Below are 12,587 nucleotides of genomic sequence, written 5' to 3' on the forward strand. Positions count from 1 at the left end.
AATTGGTGCATCACAATGGAAGACAAGGCGCATCATCCCTTGCCCTGTGTAGGCTGCAGTGGGATGGCAATAAGCATCCTGACACCACTTTTAGATAAATGTTTTAAAATATGTTCACTTATTTTTATTGTACATTGTTTTATAGGTTATTGTTTTACATATGTACATTGTCTTGTATTGTTTTTACACAATGTTGTGAGCTACTTTGGGTCCTATTTAGGGAGAAAAGCAGGATAAAAATAAAGATTGATTGAGACTGACTGACTTTCAATGCCATGGCTCAAATCCTGAAAGTGTCCCCCAGGATGGTAGGATATATCAGCACATCTTGGCATGAGACAGATGGTTCTCCAACCCAGTCACAAAATATATTTTGTGTTTTCGAAGAATGGAGACATAAGCTAGTTGTTCTCAGAAGGCTGAGAATTCCCATTTGTTGTCTTTTGAATCTATATTAGGGAGGTAAGCTGCTCTGATAAGCCAGCATGGTATATTGGTTTGGACTCCAACAGGAGATTAGGGTTTGAATCCCTGTTCAGCCAAAGAAATTTTTGAGATGACTTTGGGTGAGTTGTACATAAGACAGAAACAAAGATAACAAATCTCTGTTGTTGATGATGACGACCATGTTTGCCTTGAAGTCATTTCCAGTTCTTGGTGACCCCATCTCAAGGTTTCTGGGGCTGAGAGTATGTGACTCACCCACAGCTTCTCCTGTGGGTTTTCTTGTCCAAGCAGGGATTCAAGCCCTGGTCTCCAGAATTATAGTCCAACACTCAAATCATTCTGTCATGCTGGCTTTGTAATAAATCTCTCTTTTGTTTCCTACAAGTGTGTCTGCTCCATTTAAGAGCTGAAAGGGAAAACTGGATACACTTGCCACATTCCACCCACTGGACAACACAGAAACAAAGATAACAGCCATTTATCTCCTATAGTGGTAACCTTTAAGCCTGAGTATCTGATTTGGGGATGGATCTTAAAAAAGGAAAAGTGGCAAAGCACATGGCAGGAGACCAAGGTTAGAACTATGGAATTCACACAACTACAAATCCTATGATCCCATATAATGCAGCCATGGGAGTTGAGGTGGTAACAAATGCCCCTAGGCATCCTTTTTTAATGATAGGATTTCCTCTGCTATATCAAATCTCCAAAGTTGTGTACCACCAAGTCGTTTGCAAAATATGGAGACCAAAAAGAGATTCTATCACAGGATGTTATTGGAAAGATTTGGTCAGAAGAGTTTTGCCATTGTCTTCCTCTAAGAGAGTGTGATGCTCTCTTGTTTCCATGGCCAAGCAGGGATTCGAACCATGGCCTCCAGAATCATAGTCCGGCACTCAAATGACTAAGCCACACTGGGCTAGCAATCTGTTATTAGACAAAAGGGTTCCCACGGAGGTTGAAGGTGCTATGTAGAAATATAGTTTGTTCAAACTTTGAACGGAATACAAATGTGCTTGTTATGTAAAGGTTGGCCTCATGGCAATTTCAGTTGTCTTAAAACTTTTTTAAAAAATTCTCTTGTTTTAATGTTATGTTGAAGATTGTTAGACGTCTGTAAAGTAAATGGTGTTAAAATATAGAATATCACTTGTAATTTTAGAAAATAAATTTACAGTTGAGGGCAGGAAATTCTATCCTTCCCGCTGAAAACCCAAATTCTCTTGAAGCCAGAAACTATCTCCTGTCTTCTGAGTTTGAAACTACTAGCTAAGGCAGTGGTTCTCTACCTCTGGTTCTCAACAGGTGTTTTAGCCTACAACTCCCAGAGACCCAAGCTAGTTTACCAGCTGTTGGGATTTCTGGGAGTTGAAGGCCAAAACATCTGGGGACCCACAGGTTTGAGAACCAATGAGCTAAGGGGTGTACTAATGAAGAACATGGTCTATTAATTAAAAAACAAAGGGCACATAGAATGAGATATTAAGTATATGCATGATCTATTCTCACCTTTTGCACTTTTAATCATACTGGACATTAACTTAGAGACGTCCCAGGGGCATCTTTACATGGTTTTACCTATAAAAGTAAACTTAACTGCATCATTAATTGTTCCATCTCTCTTGGCACCCACTGGCCAGTGTCTTTCTTTCCCATTCTTTTTTGTTTTTGTTTACTTTTCCAAAATAAACCTTTTATCTTGAGGTCCAAAATGGCTCACCATTACCTGTTTGGATTCAAATACTCGACAATTGAGAGGTTAAGGTGATAGAGTGAGAATATGGTGTGTATCTTCAAGTTGTTTCACACTTATGACAACTCTAAGGTAGATCCTTTCACAGGGTTCTCTGGGCAATATTTGTTCAGCGATGGCTTGCCTTTATCTTCCTTGGAGACTGGAAGAGTCTGACTTGTCCATGGTCACCCAGCGGATTTCCATGGCTGAGCAGGGAGACTCAGAGCACACCACCAGCAGTTCCAAAACTGTCTTCCACAGAACATTATGGGTTTTGCAAAAGTATTATGGGGGTCCAAGAAAAATCTTTTAAAAAGGGTCCCACAAGAGGCCAACTATTCAACAATCTCTAATGTGAAGGGGGAGCACAGCTGATTTCCAAACACCATCTCAGCTTATGCTGATATGAAAAGCAAATTTAGAAGTAAGTTGGATGCCCAGATTTATATATTCAATTGTTGGACATAAACTTCTGAACAAAAATCAAATCATGTCAGGGGCTACTGTAATTTTTATATGTTTTTTATGGATTTAATCTATATTGTTTTTAATACTACTGATGTTTAATACTGTTTTAATATTTGTATATTTTAAATTGTACTGTAATGCTTTGAATGTTAGCTGCTTTGAGTCTAATGGAGACAAAAATGAGATATAAACAAACTTAATAATAATGAAACAATTTAGGTGTGAATACAATATTTGCTTGTATCAAAATAAAGGTCTGTGGTTATATTTAAAATATTTTCTTTTAATTTCCAAACCTACTACAATATACAGAACACCCAGGCAACAAGAGTAGGTGAAAGAAGGAAGAACTTTGCGGGTTCACAAAGCTTTGCAAAAAGCAAAGACAGAATTAGATTTCTACCATGAAAAAAAGTATTTTAAAGCAGGTATGGGCAAACTTTGGCCCTCCAGACGTTTTGGACCTCAACTCCCACAATTCCTAACAGCCAGTAGGCTGATAGGAATTGTGGGAGTTGAAGTCCAAAACACTTGGAGGGCCGATGTTTGCCCATGCCTGTTCTAAAGGGTCCCATGACTGGGAAAAAATTGGAACCAGTTCACGATATAATGCTGGCTACCAGTATTAAAAGTTTTAGTGTTTGTTCAGTCAAAATTAGGTTGTTTCCAGGCTTTGGTAATCGGATATGCTGGTCTACAACTACCATCATACCAGCACTATCAATGGCCATGCTTACTGGGAGGTTAGTGTAACACATTTGGGGCACAGTAAGTATGGAAACTGCTAAGACACTAGCTGGCCATCTCATATACAAGGCGATTCTGTGTATATATCTTCTTAAAGAATGTTGTATGTAAAAGTTGGGTGCAAGACCTTCACTGTCTTTTTTAGATTAAATTATATTTTGAATATTGTTTAATTTTAATTTTTTACTGATATTGTTGTCTGAATCTGGCATTGAATTATGGGCATAGTTTGTAAGCCGCCCTAAGTCCCCCTTTGGGGGTGAGAAGGGTGAGGTATAAGCACAGTAAATAAATCAATAATAATAAATAATCAATCAGAAAATACTTAAATAAGAGAGCAAGCAAAAAGATCCAGGATATCTTGTCCAGTATTTGCATAAATGCCACATTTATTTCTTTAACTGAACAATGCCTTAGGTGTACACAAACAGTTCAAGACCCTAATTTCCAACACTCATAATTTAAGACATCAAGAAAACTAGACTCATTACTTCAGTATTGTTATTATTTATAACAGGTGTGCCCACAGCAATCACATATATACAAAGCAAGAGAAATGGTCTCCCAGCACTTGGAGATGATGTCACGGGAAGAACTCATGTGGACAAACTAGATAATGGAAGCACAGGCAAAAAAGATTAATAAAAAATAAAAAATGTAACCACAATCTGTTATTATAAAGTACGATCTTGATATCGAGTCATAACTCATGAATAGAAGAGATCCTTCGTATAGATCAGTCAGTACACAACAGAAAGACAGTAAGAGCATATTAAACAGTTAAATGTCTTGTGTTGTTGCAGTTGTATATTACCACAATCTCTACATAGTTTCAAAGTTCTTAGCTAATTGTGCTTCTTTCACTTGTTTCTTTACCTGTCTGTTACTTTTGGATAATTTTCAATTCCACTTCTCGGCTAAGATGCACCATCCTTCCAATGGAAGGCGGTAGAGAGGGCATCTGTTCTTTTAGAGATCCCACCTTAATTTTTAGAACTGGAAAAGGTTTTAAATAAATAAAACAACTGTGCCATTCATAGTTACAGAAGATAAATCCCTGACCAATATGTACTACAGAAGAGTGTTACATTATATCATAATACTAAACCATGGTTTTCTTACACATCATTGTTTTATCTCACCAGCCTCCAACAGCGATTTGTAAAATGGTAGTGTTAGTGGGAAACAAAGTGAAATTGGAAGCTGTCAGTTATGTTTCATGCTGAATTTAACGGGTCTCCTTATCTACAGGACAGGATGGTATCCTTGGAATATGAATTCTAAAAGGCCTCCAAACAAAAGACAAATTAAAATCAATCAGCGGGAATTCTTCTCATGTAGTCCCAAAACCAGTAAATGTACACGTCACTTGTTGTTTTGTCAATGAATGAAGCAGTAATCTCAGAAGCACCAATGCCAAGGAAAAGATATGTGCAAACTATCATGATTTAATTTCTGTAACTATTTTTTCCAAATTATTACAGAAATCCTTCACTGCTAGGAGATTGCTATCATGTTGGATGAATTATCAGTGTTTCCCAACCTTTGGTCCTCCAGGTGTTTTGGACTTCAACTTCCAGAAATCCCAGTTAGGAACTGTGGGGGCTGAAGTCCAAAATGCCTGCAGGACCAAAAGTTGGGAAATACTACATGATAAATAATCTACTGACAATGTGTTGAATTCAAAGCTGACCAACTACTTTTCAGTCATTGCATTACATTTCCTATTCAAACATACCCACTGATTTCTAAGAGCTTTGGGACAAGTTTTAATCCCTCACTGCCATGTTGTCTGCAGGTTTGCTGGCCCCAGCAACATGGGACACCAAGTGAGAGAAAATACTTTTTTCCAAAACTGAAACCATCAAGGGACATGAACTGTAGGCTGGTTGACCTAAGCCGTATCCCATATCAATCTTTTCACACTGTGCAGGCAATATAGATATTTTAGCACTTGACTGGTCAAAAACAAACATGAACAAGAGAGGGCACTGAAATGACCTCTTCATTCATTATCACTAGTACAGTTTTAATACATTATTACTAGTACAGCTATTAGTTTCCTGGTTTTGGTCTCAATGATAAAGGCTGTCCACATACTATACGTTTCGTTGTTGTTAGAATCCTGAAATTAAAGTGTGGGAGAGTCTACTTAGGCAGATTTTTGATGGGCACATACATTTTTACTGAATCCCATGTATCTGTGAAAGCCTTCTTCTCCTCAGATAGAAGGGAAAATATCCCTCTGTCAATGAACTATTGCGATATTAAGTTTACATTCTTATGAACACTTACTTAAAAAATAAGTCCTACTGAAAAGTGAGACTTACTTCCAAATAAACATATGTACAATTGTACTGTGTTTTTCATTTTAAAAAGAGAGAGCTTTATACTACACTTGCTTGTTTCCACCTGGCTCCTGATAGCTGTGGTTTACTCTCAAACATAAAACATCAGAACATTTTAGAGAAATGAAGATTCAGCATGGCTATCTGTCCATGCTGAATCCTCATTACTCTAAAATGTTCTGATGTTATATCTGTCCATTTTACTGCAAATCACTTTTGGCAAAAAATTGTCTGGTCTAATGCCAATTATTGCCAATTAGTAGAGTTGGGGCATTGAATCAGATACTGGTAAATAAGCAAGAATCTCCACTGAGCAGAAATCAAGAATCAAAGATGATTTTTCATGACATGATGTGCAGATTTTTAGACTTATGGGTGATTCCAGGTATAAAAGCTACACAATCAATGTTTGGGTTTTCTTTTGCTGTAAGCAGATTTTCAGTGTACTTTCTACAGTGTGCTATATACCTCCTTCTCCTTTTAAAAAATGTTTTTACATCCCATTATGTTCTGTAGGATGGATCAAAACAATGGCAATTCTGTTCCCTCCCCAGTGTACTTATGGACTCTTGAGCAAGATACTTCTTTCTTTCTATGTCAGTCTGTACATTAGGGGTGTTGCTCCCTACCCGCTGCCCACCTTGCTAGATTTGGCTATTTTGAACCATTCCTTTCTCCCTGCTTGGATCTGATAGCAATCCCTGAGCTGTGCAGGGTGGAGGGGGGGGGGAGGATAGAAGTTTAGAATAGCAACATTCAAGCATCTCCCTTTCTTCATAACCTTTAAGGAGGCTGAGACAGTCTAAGCCAGGTGGTTCTCAACCTGTAGGTCCCTATGTAGCAGAAGAAAGCATGTCCCCAACATGTCATCCACCTTTTCCAGGAACAACGTTTCTTACCCTGCCTCTCTTGCATAGATCTGAATCTGGGAAGAATTCCTGCTGCTATTTTACGTCTTCTTCCAAAATTTTATGTTCCATTACATTAAATTAAATGGATGCAGCATTGGGAAAACAAAGGGGTGTTACAAGAGGACGACTGTGTCATGTGGAACGTACACACACCATTAAATGTAAGTGAAGAGGGCATAGCATTCCACTGTAAACACCTTGTCTGGAAGCAGCTTTAAGCTGGAAAGTTGCAATGAACAAAAATAGTCCACTAAAAGCTCTTTAAAAATTACTTATTATTTTTTTCACTCAGGAAAAATAAACCACACACATTAAAACAAATAGAGCTGTCTTTTGACAGCCTCCTGTATGGTCATACTGACCTGGCTGTAAATAGCATTGTGGACAGGAAAGCACTTCTTCCAGACACTTCGCATATAATTTCTTATAATGCAGAGACAAGCTTTAAGCATATTTTGAAAGAGATTCCAGTACCACAGAAGACTAGGATTAATAGAGTAAAATGGTAGTCTATGAGGAGAACTATCCCTTCAAACTTTTTGTTGTTCTCTGGATCTGTAAGTCAGAATGAGAGTTGGAGAAAGATGGAATGACAAGCTATTTTAAGGGGGATTATAAGGGGGGAACAGGTAACAAAGAATGAAGTAAAATATGACTCAGTGATGTTATGCCTGGCTGATGAGGGAATCAGAACACTCAGTCTGCATATTTATTCTAGCAAAGGCTCTTGGGGACTAAAGGATTATAGACACCTGAACGAATGTCTGCTATCAGGAAGAGCAAGGAAACATGAAGAGAGGGTTGGAGGCTTCCTTGGATTTGCCAAAGTTTAGGTTTGCAGGGGCACCCAATTTTTAAAAAATCTGAACAGGAACGTTTTGAGTTTTCACACAAACTTTGTAAACATTTGGTGTAAAGGTCATCTTTTACATTCTGCTTAGAAAATCTAATACTTCAGAGAAAGAAAATAAAGAAATGAGGTGCAGGCGTATTTAATGATTGCAAGGAGACTTTTAAAAGCACCACCTGATACAACAATGTAGAGAAGGGCCCATTTGATATCACACTTTTCCATCCATAGTCTAGGGTCTTTTCATTCTTGCTACATCATTCCCCATCATCTAATTCAAACCTAAGCCTCTCATAAATCAGTTTTCACACATTCAGTTTCAAGTTTCTTGGGAAGTACATTTATCTTCCCTTGAGGTTGTACTTCTGTTCTGCAGAATTTTTTTCTCCCTAGGCATTGGGAGTGGTTATACTCTATTCCTTGGAAAATGCCATTTTTCCCTGACTATTCTGAATGCTGTGTAGAATATAGTTGTATCACAGTAACCTAATGAATATTATCTGTGATATGAACAATGAAAAGCAACCCACATTTCTGATATGTTGGTGAATAAAGAATCCATCGCAGAATTTTGCTAGGAATCACATGAATTTACCTCCAACAACACACCGCAATTGACGTGAAAATGAATGTCAGTCTCAAAATTACAAGAAGATGCACGTGAGAAATAAAGTGATGGACTTAAAAATGAAAAGCAACACCAAAAGGCTGGGGACCAAGAATGCATCACATTTTCCCCATCAATCTATTTAGCTGCTTTCTAGAAAAAAGTGTAGGATATCCAACCTTTTTTCCCCAAACACAGAAGAAGCAGCTGGGGGTGTAGATGGGGTAAATAATTCCATCTAGCGAATGAAAAGAGACTTAAGTGCAACTGCCATTGCTGTTTTTTTACTCCCAAGTAGAGCCTCCTAAAATTGCTTCTTGTTGAAAGCAAAAGCAAGCATTTCGGAGGAATGTTAGACACTTTTGGATGTAACATCTGCTTCAAAGCCAAGTCAAACAAACTCAGGTGACTGTGAGGGAAAAAGAAAAATGAGCAGCCTGGCAGCAAGTGTAGTGTTTGGAATGGGGAAAGGGTAGCTAGCTTCACACAATGGTTGACGGGCCCCTCCTGAGCTGACTTCCACATCTCTTCCTATATCAGAAACAGGATGCAGCATCACGTATGTTCATAAGTGTGGAAAACAACAACACATGATAAACAGAATGTACATTTTTCAGTGAAGTAAATAGAAATAAATACTTTATAAATATAATCTCATACTACTCTTTCTTGCTCTAACAAGTAATTTTTTAAAATGTCAATAATAAGTTATGATTTATCAGCACACAATCCTATCATTTTTATCTCTTAAGTAACATGATTTATAACTTGCACTCTTTTCCAAATTCCTGTATCTTTAAGTCAAAGTTGCTTTAAGACTCAAAATTAAAAAGCTCTTGTTTTGTTAGTGGTCATATGCCACCCAATGAGAGACGGGTGGAAGATCACATGTGCACAAGAATCTCAGGGTATACCAGGCTTCTAAAGTTACCATAGAAATGAATTTGGCCAACGAAGCTGTAACTTGAGATGAATCACTTTGCTGGCGCAGCACTCTGGGAGATGAATGACAGGAGAGATCCAGATTTAAGGAGGACCCACAAGCAGCGCCCATTGTTTCACTTGGTTTGATGAAGTGGGTGGTTCTTTTGGGTTAAATTCTTGTCTGGGCTGTTCTCCGTCTAGATAGCTTGGACCTGATAGAGAAGCCATGAAATAAGAGAAGTTAAAGAATGGGGTGAGTGAGAGTAGAAATTACTCTTCAGACCCCTAACCTCAGAGATGTCATTGAAAATAATTAACTTCCCTCTCACCTCATCACCCTCCTCATCCCTCTCCTTTCTTCCTAGGATCCGTGCCTTTTAACAATTTTAACAAGTTCCAGCCAACTGGTACAAATTACCTGAATAACACCACTGCCTAATTTGCTTTCAGAAACTTTCTGTACTGAACTCAGTTGAGCTGAGCAGGAGGCCTTAAAGTCAGAAAAAAATGTGATTCAGAAGTACTGATACTTCTCTCATTCTAAGAGTCAATATGGTATAGTGGTTTGAGTACTGGACTAAGACTTTTTGGGAGAACAGAATCCTTACTCAAACATGGGAGCCCACTGGCTGACTTTGAGCAAGTCACATTCTCTCATCCTCAAAGGAAGAAGGACAACCCTCCTTGAACAAATTCTGCCAAGAAACCCCTGTGATAAATTCACCTTAGAGTCACTATAAGTAAGAACTGACTTGAAGGTACACAACAATCACCGTTCACTGTAGAGAAAGGCATTTAAGTTGTTCAGTTACCTTATTGAACCAGCCAGGAGAGGGTTGAATGCATATAGCCAGTCGTGCATATCCTTGTCATTGCATGCCTGCAGCAGGATCCCGCGATGCTCAGTGCACACTGCAAAGGTGTTAGGAGTCTAAGAGAAGGAAGGGATGGGAGGATAGAGAGAGAGATGCATCTGAGAGCCAGTAACAGACAAAGAGTATGCAGCAGAATCTAGTGTGCAAATATAATAGACTAGACTACTTCAGAATCTATACTGGGCACTATGGAAATAGCCCTTAATAAATTCAGACCCTTTTTGTCTTCTAATATGTAAATATTTGTAAATACTCACGTTGATATTCAGTTTTGAAAATACAAAAATCTTTTTTTTAAAAATCTTTAACAGAACAGGACTGAAGTTTGTCCTTATCCTAGGAAAGTCATTCATTTCACATTATGTTTCCAAGCTATCAATTTACACAGAATATTTACTTGCAAATCATGCTGATGAGAGTATTACCTCTATTCACTTTATGTTTTAGATGCAGGTCCTCTTTACATTTAAAATACTTTTGGTGCAAAACATGTTTTGTTTATGCTTGCAGGTCTTGCTCAAGATTGTGTGACAGCTGTATTAAGTGCCCTGAGAAGTGTATATGTACATGTGCTTGAATGCATGCATCACCAAAATCAAAACATTGTTGTTAATCAAGCTGGGAAAGAGCATCCCATGAGGGATATCTAAGATTATGTAGAATAAGTCAAATATTTCACTGGACTGAAATGTTTTGCTGCCATCCTCCCACTTCCACCTATGGGGAAAGGGGGGTAGTCACATGTCCAGCGCCCCCTGAGGTTTTTTTCTAGAAAGATATTGGAGACATCCTTCTTTACAGGGGCTTTCTGAGAACAGAGCTCTTTTTTCCTTTCTCCTCCTTTTCTTCTCCCCATCAAATTTCTCAACAGTAAAAGAAATCCCTTTGTGGGTGCTGAATGTGTGACTAGCCCCTTTTCCCCTTATCCCTCACTTACTATGTATATGCAAATAACAGTATTCCAAAATATGAAAAAATTGGTATCCCAAAATCCTTTGTCCCAAGCATTTTGATTAAGGGAGACTCAACCTGAACAAAGCTGAGGGAACCAACAGGTAGGGTAGATGTATCTTGTTCAGAAACCAATCTGGTCAAAACATGTAGCTTCTAGATTCTCTTAGATTCTACTGTCATTCTCTTGTCTCTGACCATCTCAAAAGACTACTGGTATGATCTCTTATTTCTGTTACATCTCCATCTTCAACACTCTAATGATCAATTCAGGCTGTCGCTTTCTCATTTTACCCAATCTGTGAATTTGTTCTTACTTTCAGCATGGCTTGCTGGTCCTCACTGTATTCCACCTGAGCTGATGAAAGATTGAGAACTGCCCTCTCCACTGAGTCCTTGTCACTGTTGTAAATGTAGACATAGGGGCGTCTCACCACCACATAGCGCTTCACCCAGCCATTTGTATGGGGCTCCAGGAAGTGGAGGTAGCCTTTTCGAGAAACAATTGGACTGTGGAAGAAATACATTATTAGTAACAATATAGAAACTGCACACAGTGTAATTTACCATGCTTTTAATCACATCTTTGGGAATATAGTGTATTGGAAGAGCCAGCGGTGAAAACCCACCAGGTGACATTGGGCAAGTTACTCACTCTTAGCCCTTAAAAGCCCATGATAAGTTTGAGGGTCGTCATAAATGGGAAATGATTTGAAAGCACACAACAACAACAAAGCATAGTGAGCAACTGTCTCCGAAGTTAGAAAGGCTTCTGTGATTAGCTTTACCCATGTAGATCCTGTTTTCAGAATCTAGTAATTAAGTTGATAATGCCTGTTTTCCATGCAAAACAAAGCAGTGTTTTTAAAGTTTTTTTATATGTTGATGCAGAATTGCCCCCCACCACAACCTGCTAGGGACATGCACCATATTTGTGCCCATTGGATGCAATTGTTTGTTTTATTTCTTGGAAACTGGCCATGAATGTGCGCAGGAGAGATAGAGAAAGAAGATGGATGTCCATCTGCCAGAAGTGCCTTGAGTGTGTATTCCTACATGGTAGGGGTTTGGACTGGATCACGCTTGTGCTCCCTTCCAACTATTCCTTTTTTACCATACAAAGTTCCACGTGGAACAGAAAAGGTGAATGGGAAGAGAATGGCAGAAGGGAGAAAATTTACCAGTTTCCCTTCCTCTTAGGACTGCAGAAAACACCATATGAAATGACTAGGATTCGGAATGGTACAGAAATTCAACAATAGCAAAAACACAATGAAGTCTCAATTTGGCTTCCAATGGTCTCACAAAAAAACTGTTATCTTTTTCAATGTGATGGTAAATACTTCTGTCTGCTGATGTTGTAGCCCAGCCTGCACTTGAGCTGTCAGGTAATTCTGACGTTGGGCCTGTTCAGCCTGTCAGAGGACTCTGGGTTTGGGCCTGAGATTCCCATGTAGCTAGATGAAGCTGCTGTTCCTGGACAGCCAGAGTTAGAGGTGAATGTGCCTGAGGATTCTGGGACCAGGCATACAATGGTTTCAAGCAGGTAGCTTGAACCACATTCCCTGGGAGAATCAAGGTCAAGTTACTCCTTGGCAGATGGGCATTCCAGTTTTAATAAGAGTAATGAGGCTGACAGAAAGAAAGCAATATGTCAACAACGGCAAGAAAGGGAGGTTGTGAGAAGAAGCAGAAGGTTGCTAATGAGAAAGGGTTTTGAGCAA

General features: G+C 38.8%; 1 protein-coding gene across 30 annotated transcripts in view; it reads right to left on the reverse strand.

Moving 5' to 3' along the window:
- Nucleotides 1-3,756: 3,756 nt before the first annotated feature.
- The window catches only part of kif1a (kinesin family member 1A), a 138,729-nt gene continuing 129,898 nt past the window's right edge, over nt 3,757-12,587 (reverse strand). For all 30 annotated transcript variants that reach the window (XM_003218379.3, XM_008106434.2, XM_062976456.1 and 27 more), the window contains 3 exons: nt 11,181-11,373; nt 9,850-9,968; nt 3,757-9,249 (listed from right to left, as the gene is read on the reverse strand). In XM_003218379.3, the coding sequence (XP_003218427.1) occupies nt 9,207-9,249; nt 9,850-9,968; nt 11,181-11,373 (355 nt within the window). In that variant the 3' untranslated portion in view covers nt 3,757-9,206. The remainder of the gene's footprint in view (nt 9,250-9,849; nt 9,969-11,180; nt 11,374-12,587) is intronic.

Source organism: Anolis carolinensis, chromosome 3 (genome assembly GCF_035594765.1).
Source record: "Anolis carolinensis isolate JA03-04 chromosome 3, rAnoCar3.1.pri, whole genome shotgun sequence".
Classification (NCBI taxonomy): domain Eukaryota; kingdom Metazoa; phylum Chordata; class Lepidosauria; order Squamata; family Dactyloidae; genus Anolis; species Anolis carolinensis.